The 27853-nt window shown below is 23.7% G+C and overlaps 1 protein-coding gene across 3 annotated transcripts; it reads left to right on the top strand.

Moving 5' to 3' along the window:
* Nucleotides 1–37: 37 nt before the first annotated feature.
* Nucleotides 38–18485, top strand: LOC122506810 (rab GTPase-activating protein 1-like). 3 transcript variants are annotated; one of them, XM_043619143.1, is made up of 19 exons: nt 38–175; nt 351–451; nt 937–1112; nt 4038–4221; nt 4378–4573; nt 4995–5178; nt 6763–7128; nt 7372–7647; nt 7756–7924; nt 8105–8346; nt 9759–9947; nt 10106–10231; nt 10355–10540; nt 12575–12749; nt 15568–15758; nt 15956–16015; nt 17371–17562; nt 17960–18177; nt 18280–18485. In XM_043619143.1, the coding sequence occupies exons 3-18, from the start codon at nt 945–947 to the stop codon at nt 18173–18175; spliced, it is 3120 nt and encodes a 1039-aa protein (XP_043475078.1). In that variant the 5' UTR covers nt 38–175; nt 351–451; nt 937–944; the 3' UTR covers nt 18176–18177; nt 18280–18485. The 3 variants fall into 3 exon arrangements, with proteins under 3 accessions (XP_043475078.1, XP_043475079.1, XP_043475077.1); XM_043619144.1 differs by lacking the exon at nt 937–1112; XM_043619142.1 differs by having other exon boundaries at nt 108–451.
* Nucleotides 18486–27853: the final 9368 nt, after the last annotated feature.

The raw sequence follows: 27853 nt of genomic DNA on the forward strand, positions 1-27853 counted from the left end.
CTCGTCGTCGACATTCTCGACTTCCGTTCCGGCAATTTTCGAATGTTTCCGGAACTGGCAGCCTGCTGAAAAGGAAAAAAAACCGAATGGCTGACTATGGCTGACACTGCGCGACAGTCATTTTTTCAATTCTTTCTATCAATCGCGAGATTCTCATAAAAAATACAGAAACGATGTAAGTATATTATTAAAAAAACATATCGTGAGGTGCAATGGGCACAAAATATCCATAGGAAGAAATTTTTTCCCAACAAATGTGTTTAAAAAAACTGGAAAACAATTGGAATATGACAGTTGTGCTTTGGTGATTCTCTGTCCTTGCAATATATCTATAATAGTTCTCTTCGCAGGGGGTATCAAAAGATTGCAAAAAAATCAACTATAATTAAGGCGTTTCACAATGTTCTTCGATAATTTTTGAAATGATCTGAATCATCTCGCAACGTTCCTGGTAAGTTTTTGATAATTTGTTTTATTTTTTTATATTTTTAGAGAGTGATTATTTTTTTGCTAGTGGTGGATATGGGCGTGCTTTTTATCACGTCAACTTTTGTAAAGCATTTTATCTATTCAATTCCCGAAAAATTTTCCTCTCTTTTAGTTTTATTTTATAGGCACATTCGGGAATTTTTTTTTCTTCTTTTTTTAAATCACTACCCACCTTTTTTTTTGCTTGTAAATAGTCAATGTAAATGACAAGTCTAATCTTGTGTTCTCGATTTGTGTGTCATTACGTAAGTTCAATGTTTGTAAACAACGTTTATCATTAAATAGGGAACATAAAATTTAAAAAATTTAGATTATTTTTTGGGTCAAGATATTAAAAATTTTATAGTTTTTTAATTTTTTTTTCTAAAGATTAGATTTCTGTTATTATTCATTTCGTAGTCGTTCAAAAATGTTGTACATTATTTTGTTATTGAAAACAATTTTTAGACTTCGTTATGGAGGATAGTATGAGTGTTAAGTCAATGGAATCTGTGGCGACAAGCGATGAATATGAATTTGTAAGTGACAAAGGTATCACGAAACAACAATCGCTACTTGAACCGCCAATGCTTAAAATTGCCAATAACGGCAATTTAGAGGATCTGCAAAACAACCTTCGCGAGGTAATGGCTAAATTTCATTGCAATTCGAATTCAGGACATAATTCATATCAATTTGTAAAAAAAAACAACCAGAACGTGATAAGATTTAAGGAAACTATTATAATGTTTCAAAACAAGCCAATTAGTCATCTGCATATTGTTGCAATTTAATAGTTTCCTTGTGCATATCGCGAATTTTTTTTTCTTTCAAAATTCACTAACTTGTACAATCAAAGAAGTTGAGAACGAAAAATTTACTTTCAGTATCAAATTATTGACAAATTGGTGAAAAATTTTCATTAGAATAGTTTTAGCAAATTTTGTTCTTTCAAGTTCCTTACATTCGGTTAAAATTTATTTTCCATGAACTTTTATTTCTTCAGGGTTGCCACAGGTAAGTAAAATCAGGGAATTTAGGGAAAATTCAGGGAAAGTAAAATTGGTCAGGGGAATCAGGGAAAAGTCGCAGGGGTTTTCTATTAAAGTAACTGGAAAAAATTGAATTTTTGAGAAGTTACAAATGAATTGCATAAATTCAATTATTTTCAAAAGCAATAAAATTCTTCGCAGAAATTCAATTATTTGAAAAAATTGAAAAAAATTCTCGTCAAAATTCAATTATCTTTAAAAATAATAAAATTCTTCTCTAAATTTCAATTATTTTCAAAAATTTTGAATAAAATTCATCGCAAAATTTCAATTATTTTTAAAAAACTTTTCTCAATTCAATGATTTTGAAGATCTATTTTAATAAAATTTTTCCAAAGAATTCAATTATTTAAAAAAAAAATGTTAAATTCTAAGCAAACTTTGCAATAATTCAATTAGTTTCATAAATAATAACATTTTTTACAAACACTCGATTATTTTCATAAATAAAAACATTTTTTGTTAAATTCAATTATTTTCATGAATAATAAAACTCATCAAAGAATTTTATTTATTTTTAATACAATTTTAATTGAATTCCTCGAAAAATTTAATCACTCTTGAAAATTTGATTAAAATTCCTCGAAAAAATACAAATTTGTTGATAAAATTCTTAATGATAATTCAATTTCAAGAAACATTCATTTATTCAATAAATTATTTATTTTTGTATTTAAATAATTAAATTTTCGTAGAATTTTTAATAAAAATTTACTTAAAATTGTATTAAAAATAATTGAAATCCTGTTAAAAATTTTATTAATTTACGAAAGAAATTTAATTCTTGCAATGAATTTTATAAAAATCTATTCAAATAATTGATTTTTTTCTAAAAATATTAGGAAAATTGTGTTTTAAATAATTGAATTTCTGTAAAAATTGTATATTATTTATGAAAATAATTGAATTCTTTCAAAAAATTTTATTAAAATTATTGAAAACAATTCAATTGTTATAAAGAATTTCATTAAATATTTTTAAAATAATTGAATTATTTCAAAGAATTTTATTACAATTTTTAAAAATTGTTGCATTTTTCGGGCAATTCATTTAAAATTGTATTAAAAATAATTGAAATCCTGCGATGAGTTTTTTAATATTTATAAAAATAATTGAATTCTTGCAAAGATTGTTATTAAAATTTTAAAAAATAATTGAATTCCTGAGAAGAATTTTATTATTTATAAAAATAATTGAAATCTTGCGAAGAATTTTATAAAAATCTATTTAAGTAATTGATTTTTTTCGAAAAATTTTGGGAAAATTGTATTAAAAATAATTGAAATCCTGTGAAGAATTTTATTAATTTATGGAAGAAATTGAATTTTTGCAAATTTTTTTTTTAAATAATTGAAATAATGTAAAATTTAAGAAAATAATTCCATTTTTCTAGGAATTTACTTTAAATTGTATTGTAAATAATTGAAATCCTCAGAAAGATTTTATAATTCATGAAAATAATGTAATTCTTACAACGAATTTTATCATTTTTTTTTAAATAATTGAATTCATGTGAAAAATTTTATTACTTTGTAAAAATAATTGTATTTCTTCAACGAATTTTATTAAATTTTATTTAAATAATTAAATTCTTTTGAGAACATTTATTAAAATAGTAAATTTAGAAAATTTTTGAATTTCAGCAAAGAATTTCATTATTTGTGAAAAATGTAATTTAATTCTTGCAAAAAAATTTTGAAGATAATTTCATTTTTCGAGAAATTTATTTAAAATGGTATTAAAAATAATTAAAATCCTGTGAAGAATTTTATTAATTTATGAAAATAATTGAATTCTTGCAACGAATTTTATTATAATTTTTGTAAATAATTTAATTTTGTCTTGAAAAATTTTATGGAAATTTAAATTTTTATAAGTTGTTGAATTTTAAAAATGTTTGAATTAGAATTTTTTTGAAGAATTTTAATTCCTATGGAAAAATAATAATTAAATACTAATTTATAAATTTAGTTATTGATGTTTGCGAATAATTTTACAATTTAAGAAATTCGTTAGTAAATGTAATAGTTTTTTTTAGTATCTAATAATTTTTAGAGTTAATCAGAATATTCTTTAGGGTCAGGGAAAAAATCAAAATCAATTAGAAAAAAGTCTGGAAATCAGGGAAAAACAATATTAAATTTTTGTGGCAACCTTGGATTTTTATTTTAGTAGATTTCTTCGAAACATGTAAATGACCACGAATTATTCGTTTTCTTTCATTTTCTTTCATTCTCTATTGTAGAATTTTTTTTCTGTGTGTGTGAGTTTTATTGCATAAAATTGAAAAATATCGCAAACAATTTCTAAAAGCTTCTCTGGTTATTTAAATTTTCTGAAATCGAATTGTAAATACATAGCACAATTTCCTTGTACGAACATCTTTGTTTGCACACCTTTAAAAATTTTATTGAGTCCCACAGTATTCACGAAAATAATGTTCACTTTTTTTTTGCTCTTACTTAATTCTGTTTTTAATTAAAAAACTATTTATTGAACGTTTGAAAAATTTTGCAGGTACTAACCGAAGATTCAAAAATGGAGGGCAATGGAGTTGGTGATCAAAAAATATTAAATACACAAGTTTGTCTAAAAACAAAATCAGTTGGTCAAAGTAAATTTTATGACGTTGCCTCTTCGACTGTCACGCCCGAGAAACAAGATATTATGAAACCTGATGATTACAGTGATGATATTATTGGTAAGGCAATTATATTCATATTTCATTTATATTGTTTCTGTCATCGAGAGATAATTTTTTTTATTGTAATTAAATATTGTAAAGTCAGATTTTATAGAAACAAAATTTTATGGAATAAAATCTGACCACCCTGTGGCAATAAATTTGAATTTTCAGTTTCAGAATTAAATGTATTGACCGATGTTCAACAAGAGTGTACAATTTTCAATGGGGTCACTTATCTTGGTTCGGCTGCAATTAATGCTCCAAAATCTGAAAGCGAAATTCAGAGGAATATGAAAATTTTAAATGGTGAACAATCGTTGAATAAGGTTTCAGTCTCTGTGCCCAGCAGTTCGCAAGGATGCGTCGTGTATGTTTCGAAAATTATTTTTAAATTTTTCTAATTAAATTTTCCAAAAATAAAAAAAGATTTTATTTTTTTTATTTATTTAAAAATATTTTAAAATGATTTACTTTTTAAATTAAATTTAGAAATCAGTAGAAGGTCAGGGAAGTAAAAATTGTAATTTTTTCGACAAACCTGAATAAAATAAACCGACTTTTTCTTTTTTTTGAATCGTTAAATGACTAACGCAATTTTTTTTGCACCTTAATGTCAATCCGAGGCCTGTTAAATTGTTCTCATTGCACTTTTAATAATATTAGGTCCAAAGTTATAAACATCTATCGAATCGGTTAATTTTTTTATTAAAATCTTTGGTTTTATTTATTATTATTTTTTTTAATGAAATTTAAATTTATTTTAATTAATTTAATGAATTTATTTTTAGCCTCTACGATGCTGGGACTCAGCAACCAATAGCTCAATATGAGGTGCATAGAATTCTTTTCTACGCGAGGGGCGAATGTAGTGGTCCATGTACTGCGTGTTTTGCATTTACATGGTCTCACGGTGATACATTGGAATCTGCCATTTTTCAGTGTCATGTTTTTCGGTGTGATATTCCAGAGGCCGTAAGTTTCTTTTATCACATTTTCGAGGAAAATTCTATTTCAACGCCTTTTTATAAATTTAATTCAAAGTAACAACTTTTTTTTTAACGAGCGACATTTATTTTTAGTATATAAATATTTATTTATCAATAAATAATAAAATTTTAATTATCAATAAGCAAAAAAAATTTTAATTAGATAATAATAAGCATTTAAAAATAAATTCAATAAATTTTAATTTAAGAAAAGAATTCAATTTCTAATTTAAAAAATAAATTACGCGTTTTTAATTTTTAAATGTAATTTTTAATGTTTTTAAATGTTTTTAGTTTATTAGATTTTTTATTTAAAAAATATCTTTTATCTTCTATATTAATAATCTTTACATTCCGGTAATTTGTTCGTAGTTTGAAGTTAATCGTTGTTTGAATTTTTGTTTCCTAATTTTTGAAAATAATTTTTCTCTTTAAATGTTTTCAATTTTAAAACTAATGTATCAAAAATCATTGAATTGTTGCAAAGAATTTTATCAAAAAACTTTGAAAATATTTGAATTTCTTACAAAAATTATATTATTTATGAAAATAATTGAATTCTTGCGAAGAATTTCATTAAAATATTCACTAAAATATTTTTAAAATAATTTAATTCCTGACAAGAATTTTATTTTTTACAAAAATAATTGAATTGTTTCGAAGAATTTATTAAAAATTTTAAAAATAGTTTATTCCCGGCAAAGAATTTTATTACAATAAATAATTGAATTCCTGACAAGAATGTTATTATTTATAAAAAATAGTTTAATTGTTTCGAAGAACTTTACTATTTATAATAAAAAATTTAATTGTTTCAAAGAATTTATTAAAATTTTTAAAAATAATTGAATTTTTACAAACAATTTTACTTTTTATAGAAATAATTGAATTCTTCTGAAGATTTTCACTAAAATATTTTTAAAATAATTTAATTTCTGAGAAGAATTTTCCTATTTATAAAAATTATTGAATTATTTCGAAGAATTTATTAAAATTTTTGAAAATAATTGAATTTTTGCAAACAATTTTACTATTTATAAAAATAATTTATTTCCTGAGAAGAATTTATTTTTTACAAAAATTATTGAATTGTTTCGAAGAATTTATTAAAATCTTAGAAAATAATTGAATTCCTGAGAAGAATTTATTAAAATTTTAGAAAATAATTGAATTTTTGCAAACAATTTTATGTTTTTATAGAAATAATTGAATTATTCCGAAGATTTTCACTAAGAAAAAAAAATTTGAAAATAATTAAATTCCTGAGAAGAATTATATTATTTATGAAATTAATTGAATTCTTTCGATAAATCTTATTATAATTTTTCAAATTATTTGAATTGTTTGAAAGAATTTCATTAAAATTTTTTAAAGACAATTAAATTTATTCGGGGAATTTCATTTAAATTGTGTATTGAAAAGAACTGAATTGTTTTAAAAAAATTAGCACTAGAATTTTTTGCACAATTTTTCCTATTTTTAAATATTTTTAGTTTATTAGATATTTTATTAAAAATAAAAATAATAAATCATTTTCAGTGAGAAAATGCATTAAAAAAAAATGTTTTAGGTTGGACAAGTATCAGCCTGTTTCGCCAAAGCATTTCAAAGATTTCCGCGATCAATGACGAATTCTTTAACCGGAAGCGACTTTAATGGTTTCAATCCAGGAAGTGAAAAAATCAATTCTCGAATGTTCATTTTTGAAGTGACAATGGAAATAAAAGAGGAGGACGGTAAAGGTGCTTTCGCTACAGTTCCCAAAGATAGAAATTGTTTTAAATTACGTAGCAATGTCGCGAAACAGGTGTGTCTGAGTATTCAGCAAGTGTCTCGAGGCGAAGGTGGAATTACTTTAGAAGTAGAAAGATGCTTTGGCGTACTCGTTAGTCCTGGCAGAAATGTTAAACACAGTGATATGAGATTATTGGAAATGGTACGAAAATTTTGAAATTTATATTTTCAATTATAATAATAATAATAATAAAATACAAATATATTGTTTTCTAATTGTAATTTTAGTTTCTAATTGAGGCTCCGGATCTTAAAAGGGCACTTTTACAATTTAAAATCAATGATGAAAGTGCCCTTTTAAGATCCGGAGCCTCAATTGTAAAATATAAAAATAATTTTAAAATAATTCTTTTTTTATAATTGTATTGTGAAAAATTATTTTTAGCAAGTCACGGCCGGTCCATTAGTTCAAGAAAAGCAGTGCTATAATATTTGTGGTCGATGGGATCCAGCGGATCCTTCTTTAGAATCTCTTAATGTAGAAACACCGCGCGAAGGAAAAATTTTCATGACATGCGCTGTCGATTTAGTTATAAGAGGAATAAGAGAACCAGTCAGATTTGCAATAGAAACGGCCGTTAAAATATTCCCTCAAAATGAAAGATTCTGGTATTTAAATAAAAGGAATCTAGTCCAACAATTTTACCTCAATTCAAAAGAGGTAAGAAAATTGTTTCCATTTTGAAAATTTATTTAATATAAACTAATATTAATTTAATTAATCTTTTCCTAATTGATAAATATTATTTCTTTCTTTCTTTTCCAACAGATAATATCGGGAGATGGATCGGATATTCATTACGAGGTTCAAAATATTGAAACGTCTGGTGAACTTGATAGAAATCGTTTGAATCTTGCTCTCAATTTAGCGTCACTAATAAGATCGCCTTCGCTCACGAGTATCGATACACTCACGCCAAAGGAAGAAATCGATTCAGGTAAAAGAAGATTATTTTTGAAGTTTAAGAAAAGGACATTTTTATTTAAAAAATTTTTATTTTTATTTTTAAAAGCTTCTTTATTGTAATAGAAAATTACTTTTGTCTTTACTGGTGTTTATAGTGAAAATAGAGCTAAATTGTTCATTTAATTTTGAGGGATAATTAAATTTTAAATAGATGGAGACGAGCCAATGTTGAGTGGCACTGGTGAAGTTTCAAAAGACTGTTCAGCTGACGAACTAGCAAGTTGGGCGGAAGTTTTAGACAGTTGGCAATTTAACGAGCAGCGTCCTAAACTTTTAATCAAATTAACAAAGCAAGGAATTCCTGAAGCTTTGAGAGGCGAAGTCTGGCAGAGATTAAGTAATTGCGATAATTCTCAAGAAATGATGGACAGATATCGAATGTTAATTACTAAAGTAAGTAGCGATAATTTTAATAGTAAATAATCAATATTAATATTCGTTTCATTCCGAATGTCTACGGCAGTTTGAAGTTAATTGCTTCTATTTGCTTTTTTCTTTTTGATAATTTTTCTTTTTAAATTTTCGAAGAATTTTATAAGATACTTTTGAAAAAAATTTCATTCTTACAAGGAATTTAATAAAAACTGAACTGAAATTCATTGAATTCTTCTAAAGTAATTTTTTAAAAAAATTTTATTTACTTGAATTCTATCAAGAAATTTTGCTAATAATTTTTATTACTAATTAATCAAATAAATTTTTATTAATAATTTCATTTAACTCCGAAGAGTTTTATCAAAATTTTTGAAAATAATGCACTTCTTTTGAGAAATTTTATTGAAATTGTAAAGAAACTAATTGACTTCCTGCAAAGTACATAATTATTTATAAAAATAATTAAATTAAAAGTAATCAAACAAATAAAATTTGTAAAAATACAAATCAAATTGTTTCTAAAAAAATTTAAATTCTTTCGAGGAATTTAATTAAAATTGTACTGAAAGTAATTGAATTTTCTTTTTTAAAGAATTATAACAAAATTTTTGAAAATAATTCAATTCTGCCGAGGAATTCAATTACAATTATTTTGAAAATAATTGAATTCTTTTAAAGAATTTTATCAAAACTTTTACAAATAATTGAATTCTATCATGAAGTTGCATTAAAATTGTATTGAAAATAATTGAATTGTTTCGAAGAAAATTTAAATTCTTTCGAGGATTTTTGTTAAAATTGTGTTGAAAATAATTGTATTCTTATAAAGAATTGTGTGAAATTTTTTTTAAAATAATTGAATTCCGACGAAGAATTTTAATATTTATTAAAATAATTGAATTCCTGAGAAGAATTTTATTATTTAAAAATAAAAGTTTACTTCTTGCAAAGAATTTCACTATTTATAAAAATAATTTAAAATTGTTTCGAAGAATTTTTAAAAATTTGAGAAAATAATTGAATTTTTTCGAAAAATGTTATTAAAAATTAAAAAAAATAACTGAAATTTTATTAAATGTGTTTTGAGAAAAATTAAATTTTCGTGAAGGATTTTTTTATTTATGAAGATAATTGAATTCTTGGAAAGAATCTTTTTTGAAATTCTTGTAAATAATTGAATTCTTATAAAAAATTGTATTGAATTTTTTTAAAAATAATTGAAATTCGGCGAAGAATTTTATTTATTAAAATAATTGAATTCGGTTAAAATTTTTGAAAATCTAATATTTTCAAAGAATTCTATTAATATTTTAGAAAAAAATCAATTACAAATTATAATAATAATGAATTACTCAATAAATGAATTTTTTTTTTAATTTTCTAACTAAAATAATTCAAAATTGAAGTTAAGATGATCTTCTCTTTTACAGGAAAGTACTTGTGAAAGCGTAATTTTGAGGGATATAAATCGAACTTTTCCTGCGCACGATTTTTTCAAGGAAACCGGAGGATTGGGCCAAGATTCGCTCTACAGGATAAGTAAAGCGTATGCCGTTTACGATGAAGAAGTTGGATACTGTCAGGGCCTTAGTTTCTTAGTCGCCACTTTATTATTACACGTAAGATTTTTATAATTCGTTTCTCTTCATAACTCTCCAGAATTTCTCTAATAAATTATATATATATATTTTTTTAAATTCTATCAATTATTCAGATTCTATTAACTAATTAATATTCACTGATTAATTTTCTCTTTAATTATTTTTTTCAAACACAGATGCCGGAGGAACAAGCTTTTTGCGTTCTGGTCAAATTAATGTACGATTATGGATTACGTGACTTGTATAAAGATAGATTTGATAATCTTCACATGAAATTTTATCAACTTCAACGCCTAATCGAGGTAGTTTTTCTTTTTTTTGTTTTCTTTCCTTTTTTTTGAAAAGTGGAAACATTTTGAAGCAAAAAAAAAAATGTTTATGTTTATAATTTTTGTTTTTGTTGTACTTACGTTTTTGTTTTTTAGGATCAATTGCCGGAACTTTACAAACATTTCTGTGATCGCGGCGTAGAGACGCACATGTTTGCCGCACAATGGTTTCTTACTCTTTTTACCACCAAATTTCCCCTGTATCTAGTTTTCCACATTTTGGATGTTTTTCTCCTCCAGGGACTCGACACTCTCTTTCAAGTAGCATTAGCTTTACTCATGGTGAGTTTTTTTGAGTATTTTTTACCGAAACATTTTTTTTTCTCGAGAACTGTCAATTTTTTATCCTCTAGAGAATAATAATTCTTCTAATCTTCATTTTTTATTTTTTTCTATTTTATTTCTTGTTTACTTTCATTTATTTTCGACAATTGTCTCTGCAAGTTTTTAATCAGGGTTGCCACAGGTCAGGGAAGTCAGAGAAAAGTCGGGGATTTTTATTAAAAGTACTGGAAAAAATTGAATTTTTAAAATTCATGAGAAAACTCTGAATTTTGATGTTTTTTTTGTTTGCCTCGTAAACTATGAAATTACCACGAATTTTAATAAAAAACCTTCAATTTTTTCTATTTCTGACAATAATTTATTGTTGCATAAATAAATTAATTTTTCAAGAACTATCATAAAATTATGACTTATAAATTATTTAATGAATCATTTTTACAATTTTCATAAACACTAGATTAATAGAAGAATTTTAGTTAAAAATACTTTAAAAAAATTGAATTTTGGAAAAGTTACAAATGATTCCAGAAATTCAATTATTTTCAAAAGTTGTAGGAATTCTTCCCAAAATTTCAATTATGTTCAAAAATTTAAGAAAAATTCTCGTCAAAATTTCAATTATCTTTATAAATAATAAAATTCTGCATCAAAATTAAATTATTTTTAAAAATTTTAATAAAATTCTTAGCAAAATTTCACAGGAATTCAATTATTTACAATATTTTAAATAAATTTCTTCGAAATAAATCAATTATTTTCATAAGTAATCAAATTTTTACAGGAGTTCAATTATTTAAAATACAAAATTCCATAAAATTTTTCGAAAAATATCAATTATTTAAAAAGATTTTTATAAAATTCGTCGCAAAAATTCAATTATTTAAAAAAATTTAACAAAGTTCTTTTCAAGAATTGAAAATACAATTTTAATAAAATTTCTCTACAATATTGAATTATTTTTAAAAATTTTAATGAAATTTTTCGAAAGAATTCAATTTTTTTATTATTTTAGAAAAATTTTAATAAAATTCTTGGGAAAATTTTAATTATTTTTATAAATAATAAAACTCATCGCAGGATTTTATTTATTTTTGATACAATATTTTAATCGAATTCCTCGAAAAATGTAATTATTCTTAAAAATTTTATTAACATTTGTCAAATGAATTCAATTATTTAGAAATTTGTTGATAAAATTCTTCATGAGAATTTAATTTTAACAAACTTTCAATTATTCAATAAATTATTTATTTTTTAATTTAAATAATTAAATTCTTTTAGAATTTTCTAATAAAAATAAAATTTAAAAATGAATTACCGAATAATCGATTTATTATTTATGAAAATAATTGAATTATTGCAACGAATTTTATTGCATTTTTCGTAAATAATTCAATTTCTTGAGAACTTTTACTATTTGTAAAAATGATCGAATTCTTGGGAAGGATTTTATTGGGATTTTTATAAATAATTAACTTTATTTTGAAAAATTTTATGGTAATTTAAAATATTACAAAACATAAAGAAGGCGATCACTTCGAGTCGAAGACTCGGAGACTCGGAGTGATCGCCTTCTTCATGTTTTGTAATAATATTCTTATAAGTTGTTGAATTTCAAAAAAGGTTCGAATTTGAATGTTTTGAAGAATTTTAATTCCTACAGAAAAATAATAATAATTAAATATTTATTTTAAAAAGAATGATGTTTTTGAATAATTTTACTTTTAGAGAAATTTGCAAATAAAAGTATTAGAACATTTTTTTGAGTATCAAATAATTTTTAGAGTGGATCGGAATATTCTTTAAGGTCAGGAAAAAGGGGAAATTTTGTCTTGAAATCAGGGAAAAATAAAATTAAATATTTGTGGCAAACCTGTTAATTAATTCATTGAATTTCCTTCAAAAAGATGATTTTTACTTTTACTTATTTTTTGTAAGTAAAAGGTTAAGAAGAATAAAAAGATTCTCTTTCTCTTTCTTGAAAATTAAGTTTTATTGTAAACAAAAGTTTAATAAATCACTTTTTTTCAGTTGTGTAAAAAAGAACTACTCCAGCTCGACTTTGAGAGCATTTTGAAATACTTCCGAGTTCACCTGCCAAAGCGTTGTCGTAATGAAGAAGTGTCGCGTTACGTGATGAAGCTTGCATGTTCGATAACGCTGAAAAAACTAAAGAAGTACGAAGCCGAGTTCATGACCCTCAAAGGTAATTTCATCTTCTACGTTTGAGTTTTTTCTTTTCTTTTTTTTTTTGTTTTTTTTTAAGAAAAAAGAGAGAGAGAGGGAAAAAAACTCACAGTCATAAAATACCTCATATGCTGATTACCTGCTCGTTATTTAATGAATCATCGTGTCAATTTTATTGCAACGTATGTACCTTAATGCACTTGTCTTTTGCACGTAGTTTTCTGGTGACTGTCATTCTGTCTAAAGTCGTAGTTGCTTCACTTTCATTTATGTTTTGTGAGTAGCAAACTAAACTTAAGTTAATGAACTAAACAAATTAGCAATCTTTTTTTTACTGTTTTTTTTTAATTTTACTTTACTTAACTAAGAAAGTCAAAATATTTTTTACCTTTTTTAATTCTATTTTACGCCATTTTTTTATTTAATTTTAAAAAATCAAAAATATTTTTTACTCAATTGTATTTTAAGTAATATTTTTTTTTACTTTTTTTTAATTGTATTTAGAGTAATATTTTTTTTTAATTCTATTTAGAGCAATATTTTTTTTCTATTTAGAGCAATATTTTACTTTTTTTAAATTGTATTTCAAATTAGCAGTATTTTATTTTTTAATTTATGTTAAAATTTTGAAGAAATATTTCCATGAGCGAAATAATTACTCAAATGACAAAAAAAAATAGAAAAATTAGGTACTAAGAATAACAAGTTTTCTTAAAAATTCAATATATCACATTTTATTAAAATCTAAAACCCAAAAAACTATTTTGAAATAATTTTATATTTCATAGTTTAGATTTTCGATTTTTTATTTTTTATTTTATATTTTAATCTAATCATTTTTATTTACTATTTTAAGGGAAAGTCAATAATATTAATATTTATCCAAACAATATTAATTAAAAAAATAGTTTGTTTAATTAAAAGTAAATGCATGTTGCCAAAATCTAATATTTTGTCACCTACACTGCGATTCTAGTCCTAAACAAAAATTTCTTGACATTATTTAAAATCGTCTTCTCAATATGTAATCTCTAGATAAAAATATCTATTTATAGGAATTTAATAACTAAAAATATGTTATAGAATTATAATTAATATAATAGTAGTGCTACCTGTTTAAATAATAATCACCTGAAGAAAAAAATAGAAATTTAGGATAAAATATATTTTTTATTCATTGAAAAACCTTTTACAAATTATTATTTATTGCTACGATATTTTTTTTCTACGAATTTGACAGAATTTACTGGTGTTTTTATTAATTAATAATTAATTAATAAAGGAAAAAGAATAAAATTCTGAAATTTAGATTATTGCTAATTTGTTACAGTTTATCGCACCGAACGCAAAATAATGCGTAAAAAAAAAATTATTTTTTTTGTTCTCATTCATCTTTGTGCAAAATTTGTGTCACTCTTTGTTATCGCGTTTGATGAGAATAAATTCCTTTTTAGAACACTTTCAGTTTTATCAATTACTCCCTTTTCCCTTTTGTATTGTCCTGTGTTAATGTCAAGCTTTCCGAATTTATTTATTTTTTTTTACAGTAATGCATGAGACACTCGGGGGATTATTCACTATTATTAACTTTTCAATATTCTCTGAGATTACTAACCATAGGCTTTCGATTGAACAGCGAATAAAATTTAAAACAGCATGTTCAAATTAAATTAGGCGAAAGAAAAATTTATTTTGAAGAAAAATGTTATTTTTTATTTAAGAAAAAATTTATTTTCTGCGATTTTGAAATTGTGAATTTATATCGAAAGGAGAAAAAACATCTCATTTACGATGATGTGTAATTTTAATGAAACGTTTTATTAAACACTTTGCAGTTGTGAGGAAAAAATTGAGTAAAAAGTGACGGTTATTTTTTAATTATGTTAATAATTTGCATGTCAATGAATATTTTTTATGAATATTATTTTTTTTTTTTTTTTTTTGATATATTTTATCTTTAAAAGCGCGAGTGATAAAAAAAGATCAGTGTATTATTATTATAAGCGTGATGTGCTTTGTGTTGTAAAAGGCAAAATATGTATATAAACAGCAACACCAGCAGTTAAAAAAGGGGCCGAATGTCGCAATAAGATATAGGTACGAATGCCTTTCTGAGTGAGTGACAATGTTATTAACGATATTTGAACCGATTGACGCCCACATATTATTAACATGAGCCATGCTGCAAAGAGTTTAATAAAAAGTAAGAAAATTCGCATTTCTAAATTGAATTTTAATTTTTATTCCAAATTTAGTCAATTTTTTATTTATTTTAGATTTTTTTTTCAATTATTTTTCTATCAAATTTCTGTTTCTAATTTTAATAGAAAATCTATTTTTATTTATAATTTTTTTAAAACCATATTTGACAATTTTTACAAATTTGGTTTTAATTTTGATTTTTTTCAAATTTAATTTTAATTTACAATAAATTATTTAAAAATTTCCCTTTTTTGATAATATTGGATATTTCACTTTTTTCTCAAGTGAAAACGTTTAGACATTTCCAAATGTTTGATACGAGAATATAAATATCGATAAGATGATTAATTTATTCTACTTATGAATTTATATTTATGTGAGAAATTTATTTTTTAATAATTTTGGGAAAAAAATATTGTTCTTTTATAATTTTGGAAAAAAATATTGTTTTTTAGTAATTTTGGGGAAAAAATATTATTTTTTAATAATTTTGGAAAAAAATATTGTTTTTTTAATAATTTTGGGAAAAAAATATTGTTTTTTAATAATTTTGGGGAAAAAATATTATTTTTTAATAATTTTGGAAAAAAAATATTGTTTTTTAATAATTTTGGGAAAAAAATATTGTTTTTTAGAGGCACAGGAAAACGCGGATGAATACAGTAACGAAGTGGAACAACTTCGTTGTTCAGTTGCCAGAAATGAGGAGGAAAAACAGAGATTGGAGGCTGAACTTCTTCAAGTTAAAGAAATATTACAGCGTGAAGTTTCTCGAGCTGATACCGAAAGCAGAAGAAATAATGTCATCATTGCCGAATATAAACAGGTGAGAATATTAAAGAAAAATTTTCAAAAGGAGGAATTTTGCAATTATTTCGTAGGGGAATTTTTTTTTCCCTCTACACTTGTAGATTTTAGAAAATTAAACTGGAAAATTTGAGTGTAGAAATAAAATGAATTGTAAATAATTATAAAATTTGTAAAAGAATATTCATTGAGAAAATGACATATTTTTCTCGACAGATTTGCCAACGTTTAGAGGACGATTACAATGCTGCAAAAACGGCTTTGAGTGATTTACATGTAAGTTTCTTTTTTTAATTTTTCTCGTTCAAGAAAGAAGATTGTGTCCTAATACAGGGATCATAGAGAATTTTAATTAATTTATATTTTCAATAAATTAAAATTATAAATTGTTGAAAATTTCAAGGATTAAAATTTTAATTGACTCTGAAATTAAATCGTCAAAATTTTTAATCTTTTGAATTCTGTAATATTTATCTTATTTTTAATTAAGCTTACATTCAGTTGATATGAATTTCAATTTTTCTAAAATTTCTGCGAAAAATTTTATTTTTTGTAATGATAAATAAATTCTTGACAAAAAAATTGATTGAATTTTTTAAAAGTAATCGAATTTCTATGAAAAATTGTATTAAAATTCTTGAAAATAATTCAATTCTTTCAAGGAATTCAATTAAAATTGTATTGATTAATAAAATTTTTAAAAATAATTGAATCTTGTCCAGAAATTTTATTAAAATTGTAATGAAAAAATTGAATTCCGGTCAAGAATTTTGTTATTTATTTATGAAAATAATTGAATTTTTGCGAAGAATTTTCTTAACATTTTTTTAAAGAATTGGATTTTTTTGAAGCTTTTATTATTTCTGAAGATAATTGAATTTTTTACCAGAATTTTACACTTATATTTTTAAAAATTGAATTTCTACAAAGAATTTTTTTTATTTATAAAGATACATAATTGAATTCCAGCAAAAAATATTATTAAAAATTTTTAAATTAATCGAATTTCTGCGAAAATTTTTGTTATTTATGACAATAATTGAAATTGTTGACAAGAATTTTACTTAAATTTTTTAAAAGAATTGAATTTATGTAAAGAATTTTTTTTTTTATTTATGAAAATAATTAAATTTTTGACAAAAATATTCCTTAAATTTTCGAAAAAAATTGAATTTGTGTAAAGAATTTTTATATTAATAAAAATAATTGAATTTTTGTCAAGAATGTTATTAAAATATTTTTAAATAATTCAATTCCTGTGATAAATTTTGTTATTTACGAAAATAATTGAATTTTTGACCAGAATTTTATTAAAATTGATGAAAATAATTTAATTGCTTCGAATAATTTTACTAAAACGTATTGTAATAAAAATAAATTGTTAATTGTATTTTTATTTATAATAATTATAATTAAAATTTTTTTTTCTCTCCTATTTTTTAGAAAATAATTCACCTTGTTACGTAAAAAGGTGAATTATTTTCTGAAAAATGAGAGATCTAATTTGAATGTATGATTAAATAAATTTCAATATTAAAAGTATTATTGTTTAGAAAAAATTATCGATTATAAATTAAATTAAGTCTGCGAATAAAATAATAACTAATTGTGAATTGGTTTTTCATCTACAGACGAAGATATCGAAATGTGATAAATGTAGGAATTACTTGAAGGAATCGGCCAATATTCTAGCGGATATTGCTCATCCCTTAGAAAATCGAATAGATCCAATTCTCAATAGAGCTCAGGAAAGGGTACGTGAACTTGAATTGGAACTTGCTCAGACAAAATTGGCTCACGTGGAGGCGGAATGTAGAAATCAGGTGAGACTTCAGAATTTTCAAATAATTTCTAAAAAAAATAATTCCTAGAAAATAATTTCTAAAAAAATAATTTATATAGAAAATAATTTCTAAAAAAATAATTTACGTAGAAAATAATTTCTAAAAAAATAATTTGTAGAAAATAATTTCTAAAAAAAATAATTTATGTAGAAAAAAATTTCTAAAAAATTTATGTAGAAAACAATTCCAAAAAAAATAATGTGTAGAAAACAATTTGTAAAAAAATAATTCGTAGAAAATAATTTCTAAAAAAATAATTCATAGAAAATAATTTCTAAAAAACTTATTTTTTAGAAAATAATTTTTAAATGAATAATTTGTTGAAAATAATTTCTAAAAAATAATTTTAATTAAAAAAATTTTAATTTTTAAACAGGACTTGACACATCAATTGCACGCAACTGCGGCTGAATTGACGGCAGCTAGAAACAGTTGGCCATGGCTTAGTAAAACATTGTCGAGCATTAAGGAAGCGGCGAATAAACGAGAAGTGATAGGACCCGGAGTTTTGAGACGAGACAGTGCACCAGGAGGCGAGATGCGACACACTATTCACTCACAGAGTCGTGATAATCTCAAAGAAGTTGTGTGATGGTATTGAAACTAAATTAAATTAATTAAAAAAACACTTTTTTTTCAAGCAGATAAAAATTATTTTTTTCAATTAATATTTAATTTTTTTTTCTTTTTTTGCAGGTTAAAAAAAGAAGAGTCAATTCACGAGATATATGAAAGAAAAAACTCGGTGCCACACACAGTCAGGTATTCGTCCGCGAAGTACATATTAAAATAATTATATGTAAAAGTTGACGTCGTACCTAATTGTCACGTCGATTCAAATTGGTGTTTGCTTTGACACAGCCTCACACGCACTGATTAAACGTGCCGTTTTCTTTTTCATATAAGAAGCAATTCTTTACAAAAAAAAAAAAAAAAATATCAACAAACCTACGATCTGAATGTGGGAGGATTTTGTCCAAATTTCTAAAAGTCACTCGAAATTTGAAGATTTATATTTCCTTAGCAGAAAGAAAGAAAACTAGGTGCCTCTTAAAAATCACGATATAAACCTCTCAGATTTTCATCGACCTTATGTAGTCAAAAATCACTATTGTTACGTTTTACAAAATACGCTCCCCTCCCCCCTTTTTACACAGAAAAATTCCCAAATATAGAAAAAAAACGTGTGTTTTTGTTTTAGATTTCGTTTCTAATATCGTTCACTGAAAAAAATATTTTCCCTCGCTCTCCATTTTTTTAAAATCAAATATTAAAAAATATTTCCCCTCGCTCTCCATTTTTTTAAATCAAATATTAAAAAATATTTTCCCTCGCTCTCCATTTTTTTAAAATCAAATATTAAAAATTGATTTGTTTAAATATTTTTTAAATTGTTCCAAAACTTTGTTAAACAATTCGAAAAAATTATTTTCCTTCAGTAAAGTAATTAAATAAAAAAAAATCATATGGAAATTTTATTGAAGAATATTCTAAAAGTTCTGAACTTTAATTAAGTAAAGTAAATAAAGAAAATCATGGAAATTTTCTCGAAAAATGTCCCTAAAATTCTGAACGAAATTTATTTATCTCTTCTTCAAATTAAAATTTTATTGTACAATAATTTTGCGTCGAGTTTCAAAGCAAAGTTTTTATTGCAATCAAAGTAATTTTTGAAAATTAAAATAAAAAAATAGTCCTTCAGTTGAACCATCAAAACTTAATGAATATTTTTTTCAGTGAATCAGCAAACCGATGGCCTTGCAGTTTAAAAATTCCCCTCATAAGAAATAATTACAATAGTTCAATAATTTTAAAATCCCTGGCTCTAGCTAATTTTTTTTTTTTTTGTATCAAACTAGTCTAAGATTAATCGAATTTTTTTTGTTTTTTTTTTTAATGAAAAAATACGTACATACAAGCTAGAAAAAAAAAATATTGCGTCCTATCGAAAAAAAATATGTTATCACATTAATTCCCGATCACGAGTCCGTTTTGTAATCGTGTCGAGTTGCAGATAAACGATCAAGAAAAACTTTTCTCTTTGTACTTGACAGTACATTCCATAGTACGACGAGAATACTTATTTATTTTTTGAGTCATTGTACCTAATCAACTGTGATTCTACTTTTTTCTTTTTCCGTCTAATTAGATGCTTCGTCGTGCAAATTCGAGGCTCTCTAAATCTTTCTTTTCCAATATCCAAAGTTCAAGATTTTCGACTGATATTTCGATTTCTTTTTTTATATAATTAATTAATTAGTTTAATGCAACAATAATTGCCAGACATGAGTGAATAATTTTTATAATTGAAATTTAATTTCTGTGAAAAGTTATAGTCATGTAAATTGTTTATTAATTATTATCGTTTTATGCAGGTTTTGCTACTGAATTTAAAAAAAAAGAAACCTTTTAAAATGATAAAAAAAGACGTTATAATAATAAGTTAATATTAGAGAAGAATAAATTAAGTTTTGAGAATTCTCCTATTTGAGTTAATTTAGTAAAAAATTAATTCATCGAATTAAATAGAAAATTGTTAATTGCTTTCTTTTAAAGAAGTCAAAATTTAACACTTTTGAAAAACTGTAATTTAATTAATTTATTTGAATTGTTAAAATTATTAAAATTATTAAAATTATTAAAATTATTAAAATTATTAAAATTATTAAAATTATTAAAATTATTAATTATTAATTATTAATTATTAAATATTAAATTATTAAAGCAGAGAAAAAGAATTTTTTTTTTGTATTTCATTCTCGAAAACTAATGAAATTTGTGATTTTTAGTAAAATATAAGTACTGTTCAAGAAATTCGTATAATAGATAAATTTTTAACCTGCGTTAAAATTTTTATATTAATAATTAAGTTGATGAATTACTTCGACGGAAAAAAATGTTCATTACATAGTCAACGTAGTTATATTTTTTGCAGTGGTTATTCATTGAAAAAAAAAACGAGAACTAGTAGCACGTTAAAATCAGAAGTCACAACAACGTAGTTACTTACCACTAATTGCAAATTTTAATCCACAATATCACTAGTTTAAACATCACATAAAAACAATATAATAAAAAAAAGGATCTAAAAATCTCGAAATATTTTTTAATTTTGTTATTTACGTTTATAGTAAAATTGATATTATTTTGTATATTTATTTTTCATCGATATATTTTAGTTTAATTTCTCAAAAAAGTTTGCCAAAAATTCGTAAATAGAATTTTTTTCTTCTTTACAAATTCAATAAAAAGTGCTTTTGGTTAATAAAATGCTTTTTATAAAATTTATAAAATTTATAAAGTTAATAAAATTAATTCATAAAATTGAAGAAAATTAAAGAATAATTTTACGAGTCTTTTTGTTTCTGATAATTGAGAAAAGAACAACTTTACAAAATAATTTTACCCATATTGATAAAAATTATTTTGAAGAGCAAATTTTTTGGGATATTTTCAAACATTTGAATTTTGCGATATAAATATTCTTTTTGTAAATCAATAAAATTTTATAGAATATTTACGATCACTTTAATATGTAAACAATAGTCCGACAGAGATTTATATATATAAAAAAAGGGATTAATTCTCATGTGTAAATATTTAAAAAATAATGCATTTTGTGAACACTAGACATTTAGATTTAGTATCAATTTCCAAATGGAAATGACATTGTACACCCTGTAATTTCATTCCACGCTAATAATATTAAAATAAAAATATACTTGAAGGTAACTTATTGTCTTATTTGTCTATAAGTACGTTTAATAAAAATTATCCTCTCACTTTTCATGGTTCGTCACAAGTTTCAGTTTATCAAAATTCCCTGACAATTTATTGACATTAAAATTATTTTTCATGACAAAATCTTTTTACACGGAAAATATGAAAGTTTACGGAAACTCAACAACTAATAATAATTGAAACCGTCAGTGTTTTAATCTTAAGTTATTAATATATAATGTTTTCAAAAAAATATAGTAAACAAATCCTTACAACTAATTATAACTAAAACAATTTAAAAATAATTTTTGAAAGATAATAGTTTTTTTAATTATATATGCAATAGAAATCTTTCAAACAATTAAAATTTGGTAAAATATTTTTGAAATAATTTAATTTACAAAAAAAAATATAAATTAAAGTAATCAAATTCTATTTTCATCCTTCACTAAAAAATAAGTGGTGTAACATGCTTTTCCTACTTTCATCTACTCCCAAAAGCATAAAAAAAAAATAGTGCACCACATATTATTGGTGAATAAAAGAAAATTATTCCCAAAAAAGTACAAAAAATTGAGATTTCCTTATTTTGAAAATTTCAACCCCAGGTATCTTTGTCAAATTTCAATAAAATATTTATTTCTCTTTTCCTCCTTATATTCCGTACAAAAACAAACAACTTTTCCTTTAGACAATTTTCTGTACAACAAAAAACAAAAAAGTTACCACATTTATCCCAAAAAATTGAGATTTCCTTATTTTGAAAATTTCAAACCCTGGTATCTTTCTCAAATTTCTATAAAATATTTTTTTCTCTCTTCCTCCTTATATATTGTGCAAAAACAAACAATTTTTCCTTTAGACACTTTTCTGTACAACAAAAAACAAAAAAGTTACCACATTTTTCCCAAAAAATTGAGATTTCCTTATTTTGAAAATTTCAAACCCTGGTATCTTTCTCAAATTTCTATAAAATATTTTTTTCTCTCTTCCTCCTTATATATTGTGCAAAAACAAACAATTTTTCCTTTAGACACTTTTCTGTACAACAAAAAACAAAAAAGTTACCACATTTTTTCCAAAAAATTGAGATTTCCTTATTTTGAAAATTTCAAACCCTGGTATCTTTCTCAAATTTCTATAAAATATTTTTTTCTCTCTTCCTCCTTATATATTGTGCAAAAACAAACAATTTTTCCTTTAGACACTTTTCTGTACAACAAAAAACAAAAAAGTTACCACATTTTTCCCAAAAAATTGAGATTTCCTTATTTTGAAAATTTCAAACCCTGGTATCTTTCTCAAATTTCTATAAAATATTTTTTTCTCTCTTCCTCCTTATATATTGTGCAAAAACAAACAATTTTTCCTTTAGACACTTTTCTGTACAACAAAAAACAAAAAAGTTACCACAAAATTTCCCCAAAAAAGTACCAAAAATTGAGATTTCCTAATTTTGAAAATTTCAAACCCTTGTATCTTTCTCAAATTTCAATAAAATATTTATTTCTCTTTTCCTCCTTATATTCCGTACAAAAACAAACAACTTTTCCTTTAGACAATTTTCTGTACAACAAAAAACAAAAAAGTTACCACATTTATCCCAAAAAATTGAGATTTCCTTATTTTGAAAATTTCAAACCCTGGTATCTTTCTCAAATTTCTATAAAATATTTTTTTCTCTCTTCCTCCTTATATATTGTGCAAAAACGAACAACTTTTTCTTTAGCCACTTTTCTGTACAACAAAAAACAAAAAAGTTACCACATTTTTCCCAAAAAATTGAGATTACCTTATTTTGAAAATTTCAAACCCTGGTATCTTTCTTAAATTTATATAAAAAATTTTTTTCTCCTTTCCTTCTTATATTTTGTGCAAAAACAAACAACTTTTCCTTTAGACACTTTTTTGTACAACAAAAAACAAAAAAGTTACAATATTTTTCTCAAAAAATTGAGATTTCCTAATTTTGAAAATTTCAAACCCTGGTATCTTTCTCAAATTTCAATAAAATATTTTTTTCTCTCTTTCTCCTTATATTATGTGCAAAAACAAATAACTTTTCCTTTAGACACTTTTCTGTACAACAAAAAACAAAAAAGTTACCACATTTTTCCCAAAAAATTGAGATTTCCTTATTTTGAAAATTTCAAACCCTAGTATCTTTCTCAAATTTCAATAAAATATTTTTTTCTCTTTTCCTCCTTATAGTTTGTGCAAAAACAAACAACTTTTCCTTTAGACACTTTTCTGTACAACAAAAAACAAAAAAGTTACCACAATTTACCCAATAAAGTACAAAAAATTGAGATTTCCTAATTTTAAAAATTTCAAACCCTGGTTTCTTTGTCAAATTTCAATAAAATATTTTTTTCTCTCTTCCTCCTTATATTTTGTGCAAAAACGAACAACTTTTTCTGTAGACACTTTTCTGTACAACAAAAAACAAAAAAGTTACCACAATTTCCCCAAAAAAGTACAAAAAATTGAGATTTCCAAATTTTGAAAATTTCAAACCCTGGTATCTTTCTCAAATTTCTATAAAATATTTTTTTCTCTCTTCCTCCTTATATATTGTGCAAAAACAAACAATTTTTCCTTTAGACACTTTTCTGTACAACAAAAAACAAAAAAGTTACCACATTTTTCCCAAAAAATTGAGATTTCCTTATTTTGAAAATTTCAAACCCTGGTATCTTTCTCAAATTTCTATAAAATATTTTTTTCTCTCTTCCTCCTTATATATTGTGCAAAAACAAACAATTTTTCCTTTAGACACTTTTCTGTACAACAAAAAACAAAAAAGTTACCACATTTTTCCCAAAAAATTGAGATTTCCTTATTTTGAAAATTTCAAACCCTGGTATCTTTCTCAAATTTCTATAAAATATTTTTTTCTCTCTTCCTCCTTATATATTGTGCAAAAACAAACAATTTTTCCTTTAGACACTTTTCTGTACAACAAAAAACAAAAAAGTTACCACATTTTTCCCAAAAAATTGAGATTTCCTTATTTTGAAAATTTCAAACCCTGGTATCTTTCTCAAATTTCTATAAAATATTTTTTTCTCTCTTCCTCCTTATATATTGTGCAAAAACAAACAATTTTTCCTTTAGACACTTTTCTGTACAACAAAAAACAAAAAAGTTACCACAAAATTTCCCCAAAAAAGTACCAAAAATTGAGATTTCCTAATTTTGAAAATTTCAAACCCTGGTATCTTTCTCAAATTTCAATAAAATATCTTTTTCTCTCTTTCTATTTATATTTTGCGCAAAAACAAACAACTTTTCCTTTAGACACTTTTCTGTACAACAAAAAACAAAAAAGTTATCATATTTATCCCAAAAAATTGAGATTTCCTAATTTTGAAAATTTCAAACCCTGGTATCTTTCTCAAATTTCAATAAAATAATTTTTTCTCTCTTCCTCCTTATATTTTGTGCAAAAACAAACAACTTTTCCTTTAGACACTTTTCTGTACAACAAAAAACAAAAAAGTTACCACATTTTTCCCAAAAAATTGAGATTTCCTTATTTTGAAAATTTCAAACCCTGGTATCTTTCTCAAATTTCAATAAAATATTTTTTTCTCTCTTCCTCCTTATATTTTGTGCAAAAACAAACAACTTTTCCTTTAGACACTTTTCTGTACAACAAAAAACAAAAAAGTTACCACAATTTCCCCAAAAAAGTACAAAAAATTGAGATTTCCTAATTTTGAAAATTTCAAACCCTGGTATCTTTTTCAAATTTCAATAAAATATTTTTTTCTCTCTTTCTCCTTATATTTTGTGCAAAAACAAACAACTTTTCCTTTAGACACTTTTCTGTACAACAAAAAACAAAAAAGTTACCACATTTTTCCCAAAAAATTGAGATTTCCTAATTTTGAAAATTTCAAACCCTGGTATCTTTGTCAAATTTTAATAAAATATTTTTTTCTCTTTTCCTTCTTATAGTTTGTGCAAAAACAAACAACTTTTCCTTTAGACACTTTTCTGTACAACAAAAAACAAAAAAGTTACCACAATTTACCCAAAGAAGTACAAAAAATTGAGATTTCCTAATTTTGAAAATTTCAAACCCTGGTATCTTTCTCAAATTTCAATAAAATATTTTTTTCTCTCTTCCTCCTTATATTTTGTGCAAAAACGAACAACTTTTTCTTTAGACACTTTTCTGTACAACAAAAAACAAAAAAGTTACCACATTTTTCCCAAAAAATTGAGATTACCTTATTTTGAAAATTTCAAACCCTGGTATCTTTCTTAAATTTATATAAAATATTTTTTTCTCCTTTCCTTCTTATATTTTGTGCAAAAACAAACAACTTTTCCTTTAGACACTTTTTTGTACAACAAAAAACAAAAAAGTTACCACATTTTTCCCAAAAAATTGAGATTTCCTTATTTTGAAAATTTCAAACCCTGGTATCTTTCTCAAATTTCTATAAAATATTTTTTTCTCTCTTCCTCCTTATATATTGTGCAAAAACAAACAATTTTTCCTTTAGACACTTTTCTGTACAACAAAAAACAAAAAAGTTACCACAAAATTTCCCCAAAAAAGTACCAAAAATTGAGATTTCCTAATTTTGAAAATTTCAAACCCTGGTATCTTTCTCAAATTTCAATAAAATATCTTTTTCTCTCTTTCTATTTATATTTTGCGCAAAAACAAACAACTTTTCCTTTAGACACTTTTCTGTACAACAAAAAACAAAAAAGTTATCATATTTATCCCAAAAAATTGAGATTTCCTAATTTTGAAAATTTCAAACCCTGGTATCTTTCTCAAATTTCAATAAAATAATTTTTTCTCTCTTCCTCCTTATATTTTGTGCAAAAACAAACAACTTTTCCTTTAGACACTTTTCTGTACAACAAAAAACAAAAAAGTTACCACATTTTTCCCAAAAAATTGAGATTTCCTTATTTTGAAAATTTCAAACCCTGGTATCTTTCTCAAATTTCAATAAAATATTTTTTTCTCTCTTCCTCCTTATATTTTGTGCAAAAACAAACAACTTTTCCTTTAGACACTTTTCTGTACAACAAAAAACAAAAAAGTTACCACAATTTACCCAAAGAAGTACAAAAAATTGAGATTTCCTAATTTTGAAAATTTCAAACCCTGGTATCTTTCTCAAATTTCAATAAAATATTTTTTTCTCTCTTCCTCCTTATATTTTGTGCAAAAACGAACAACTTTTTCTTTAGACACTTTTCTGTACAACAAAAAACAAAAAAGTTACCACATTTTTCCCAAAAAATTGAGATTACCTTATTTTGAAAATTTCAAACCCTGGTATCTTTCTTAAATTTATATAAAATATTTTTTTCTCCTTTCCTTCTTATATTTTGTGCAAAAACAAACAACTTTTTCTTTAGACACTTTTCTGTAAAACAAAAAACAAAAAAGTTACCACAATTTCCCTAAAAAAGTACAAAAAATTGAGATTTCCTAATTTTGAAAATTTCAAACCCTGGTATCTTTCTCAAATTTTAAAAAAATATTTTTTTCTCTCTTCCTTCTTATATTTTGTGCAAAAACAAACAACTTTTCCTTTAGACACTTTTCTGTACAACAAAAAACAAAAAAGTTACCACATATTTCCCAAAAAATTGAGATTTCCTAATTTTGAAAATTTCAAACCCTGGTATCTTTCTCAAATTTCAATAAAATATTTTTTTCTCCTTTCCTTCTTATATTTTGTGCAAAAACAAACAACTTTTTCTTTAGACACTTTTCTGTAAAACAAAAAACAAAAAAGTTACCACAATTTCCCCAAAAAATTGAGATTTCCTAATTTTCAAAATTTCAAACCCTGGTATCTTTCTCAAATTTCAATAAAATATTTTTTTCTTTTTTCCTTCTTATAGTTTGTGCAAAAACAAACAACTTTTCCTTTAGACACTTTTCTGTACAACAAAAAACAAAAAAGTTACCACAATTTACCCAATAAAGTACAAAAAATTGAGATTTCCTAATTTTAAAAATTTCAAACCCTGGTATCTTTGTCAAATTTCAATAAAATATTTTTTTCTCTCTTCCTCCTTATATTTTGTGCAAAAACGAACAACTTTTTCTGTAGACACTTTTCTGTACAACAAAAAACAAAAAAGTTACCACAATTTCCCCAAAAAAGTACAAAAAATTGAGATTTCCTAATTTTGAAAATTTCAAACCCTGGTATCTTTCTCAAATTTCAATAAAATATTTTTTCTCTTTTCCTCCTTATATTTTGTGCAAAAACAAACAACTTTTCCTTTAGACACTTTTCTGTACAACAAAAAACAAAAAAGTTACCACATTTTTCCCAAAAAATTGAGATTTCCTTATTTTGAAAATTTCAAACCCTGGTATCTTTCTCAAATTTCAATAAAATATTTTTTTCTCTTTTCCTCCTTATATTTTGTGCAAAAACAAACAACTTTTCCTTTAGACACTTTTCTGTACAACATAAAACAAAAAAGTTACCACATATTTCCCAAAAAATTGAGATTTCCTTATTTTGAAAATTTCAAACCCTGGTATCTTTCGCAA

The sequence above is a fragment of the Leptopilina heterotoma genome, unplaced genomic scaffold, assembly GCF_015476425.1.
Source record: "Leptopilina heterotoma isolate Lh14 unplaced genomic scaffold, ASM1547642v1 Lhet_44, whole genome shotgun sequence".
NCBI classification, from domain to species: domain Eukaryota; kingdom Metazoa; phylum Arthropoda; class Insecta; order Hymenoptera; family Figitidae; genus Leptopilina; species Leptopilina heterotoma.

Bases quoted from the DNA above. Each gene is read 5' to 3' on its own strand.
- LOC122506810 (XM_043619143.1), top strand. From the start codon at position 945: ATGGAGGATAGTATGAGTGTTAAGTCAATGGAATCTGTGGCGACAAGC. The intron at 4,574-4,994 runs GTATGTTTCGAA...ATTTATTTTTAG, and splicing joins AGTTCGCAAGGATGCGTCGT to CCTCTACGATGCTGGGACTC. The intron at 5,179-6,762 runs GTAAGTTTCTTT...AAAATGTTTTAG, and splicing joins GGTGTGATATTCCAGAGGCC to GTTGGACAAGTATCAGCCTG.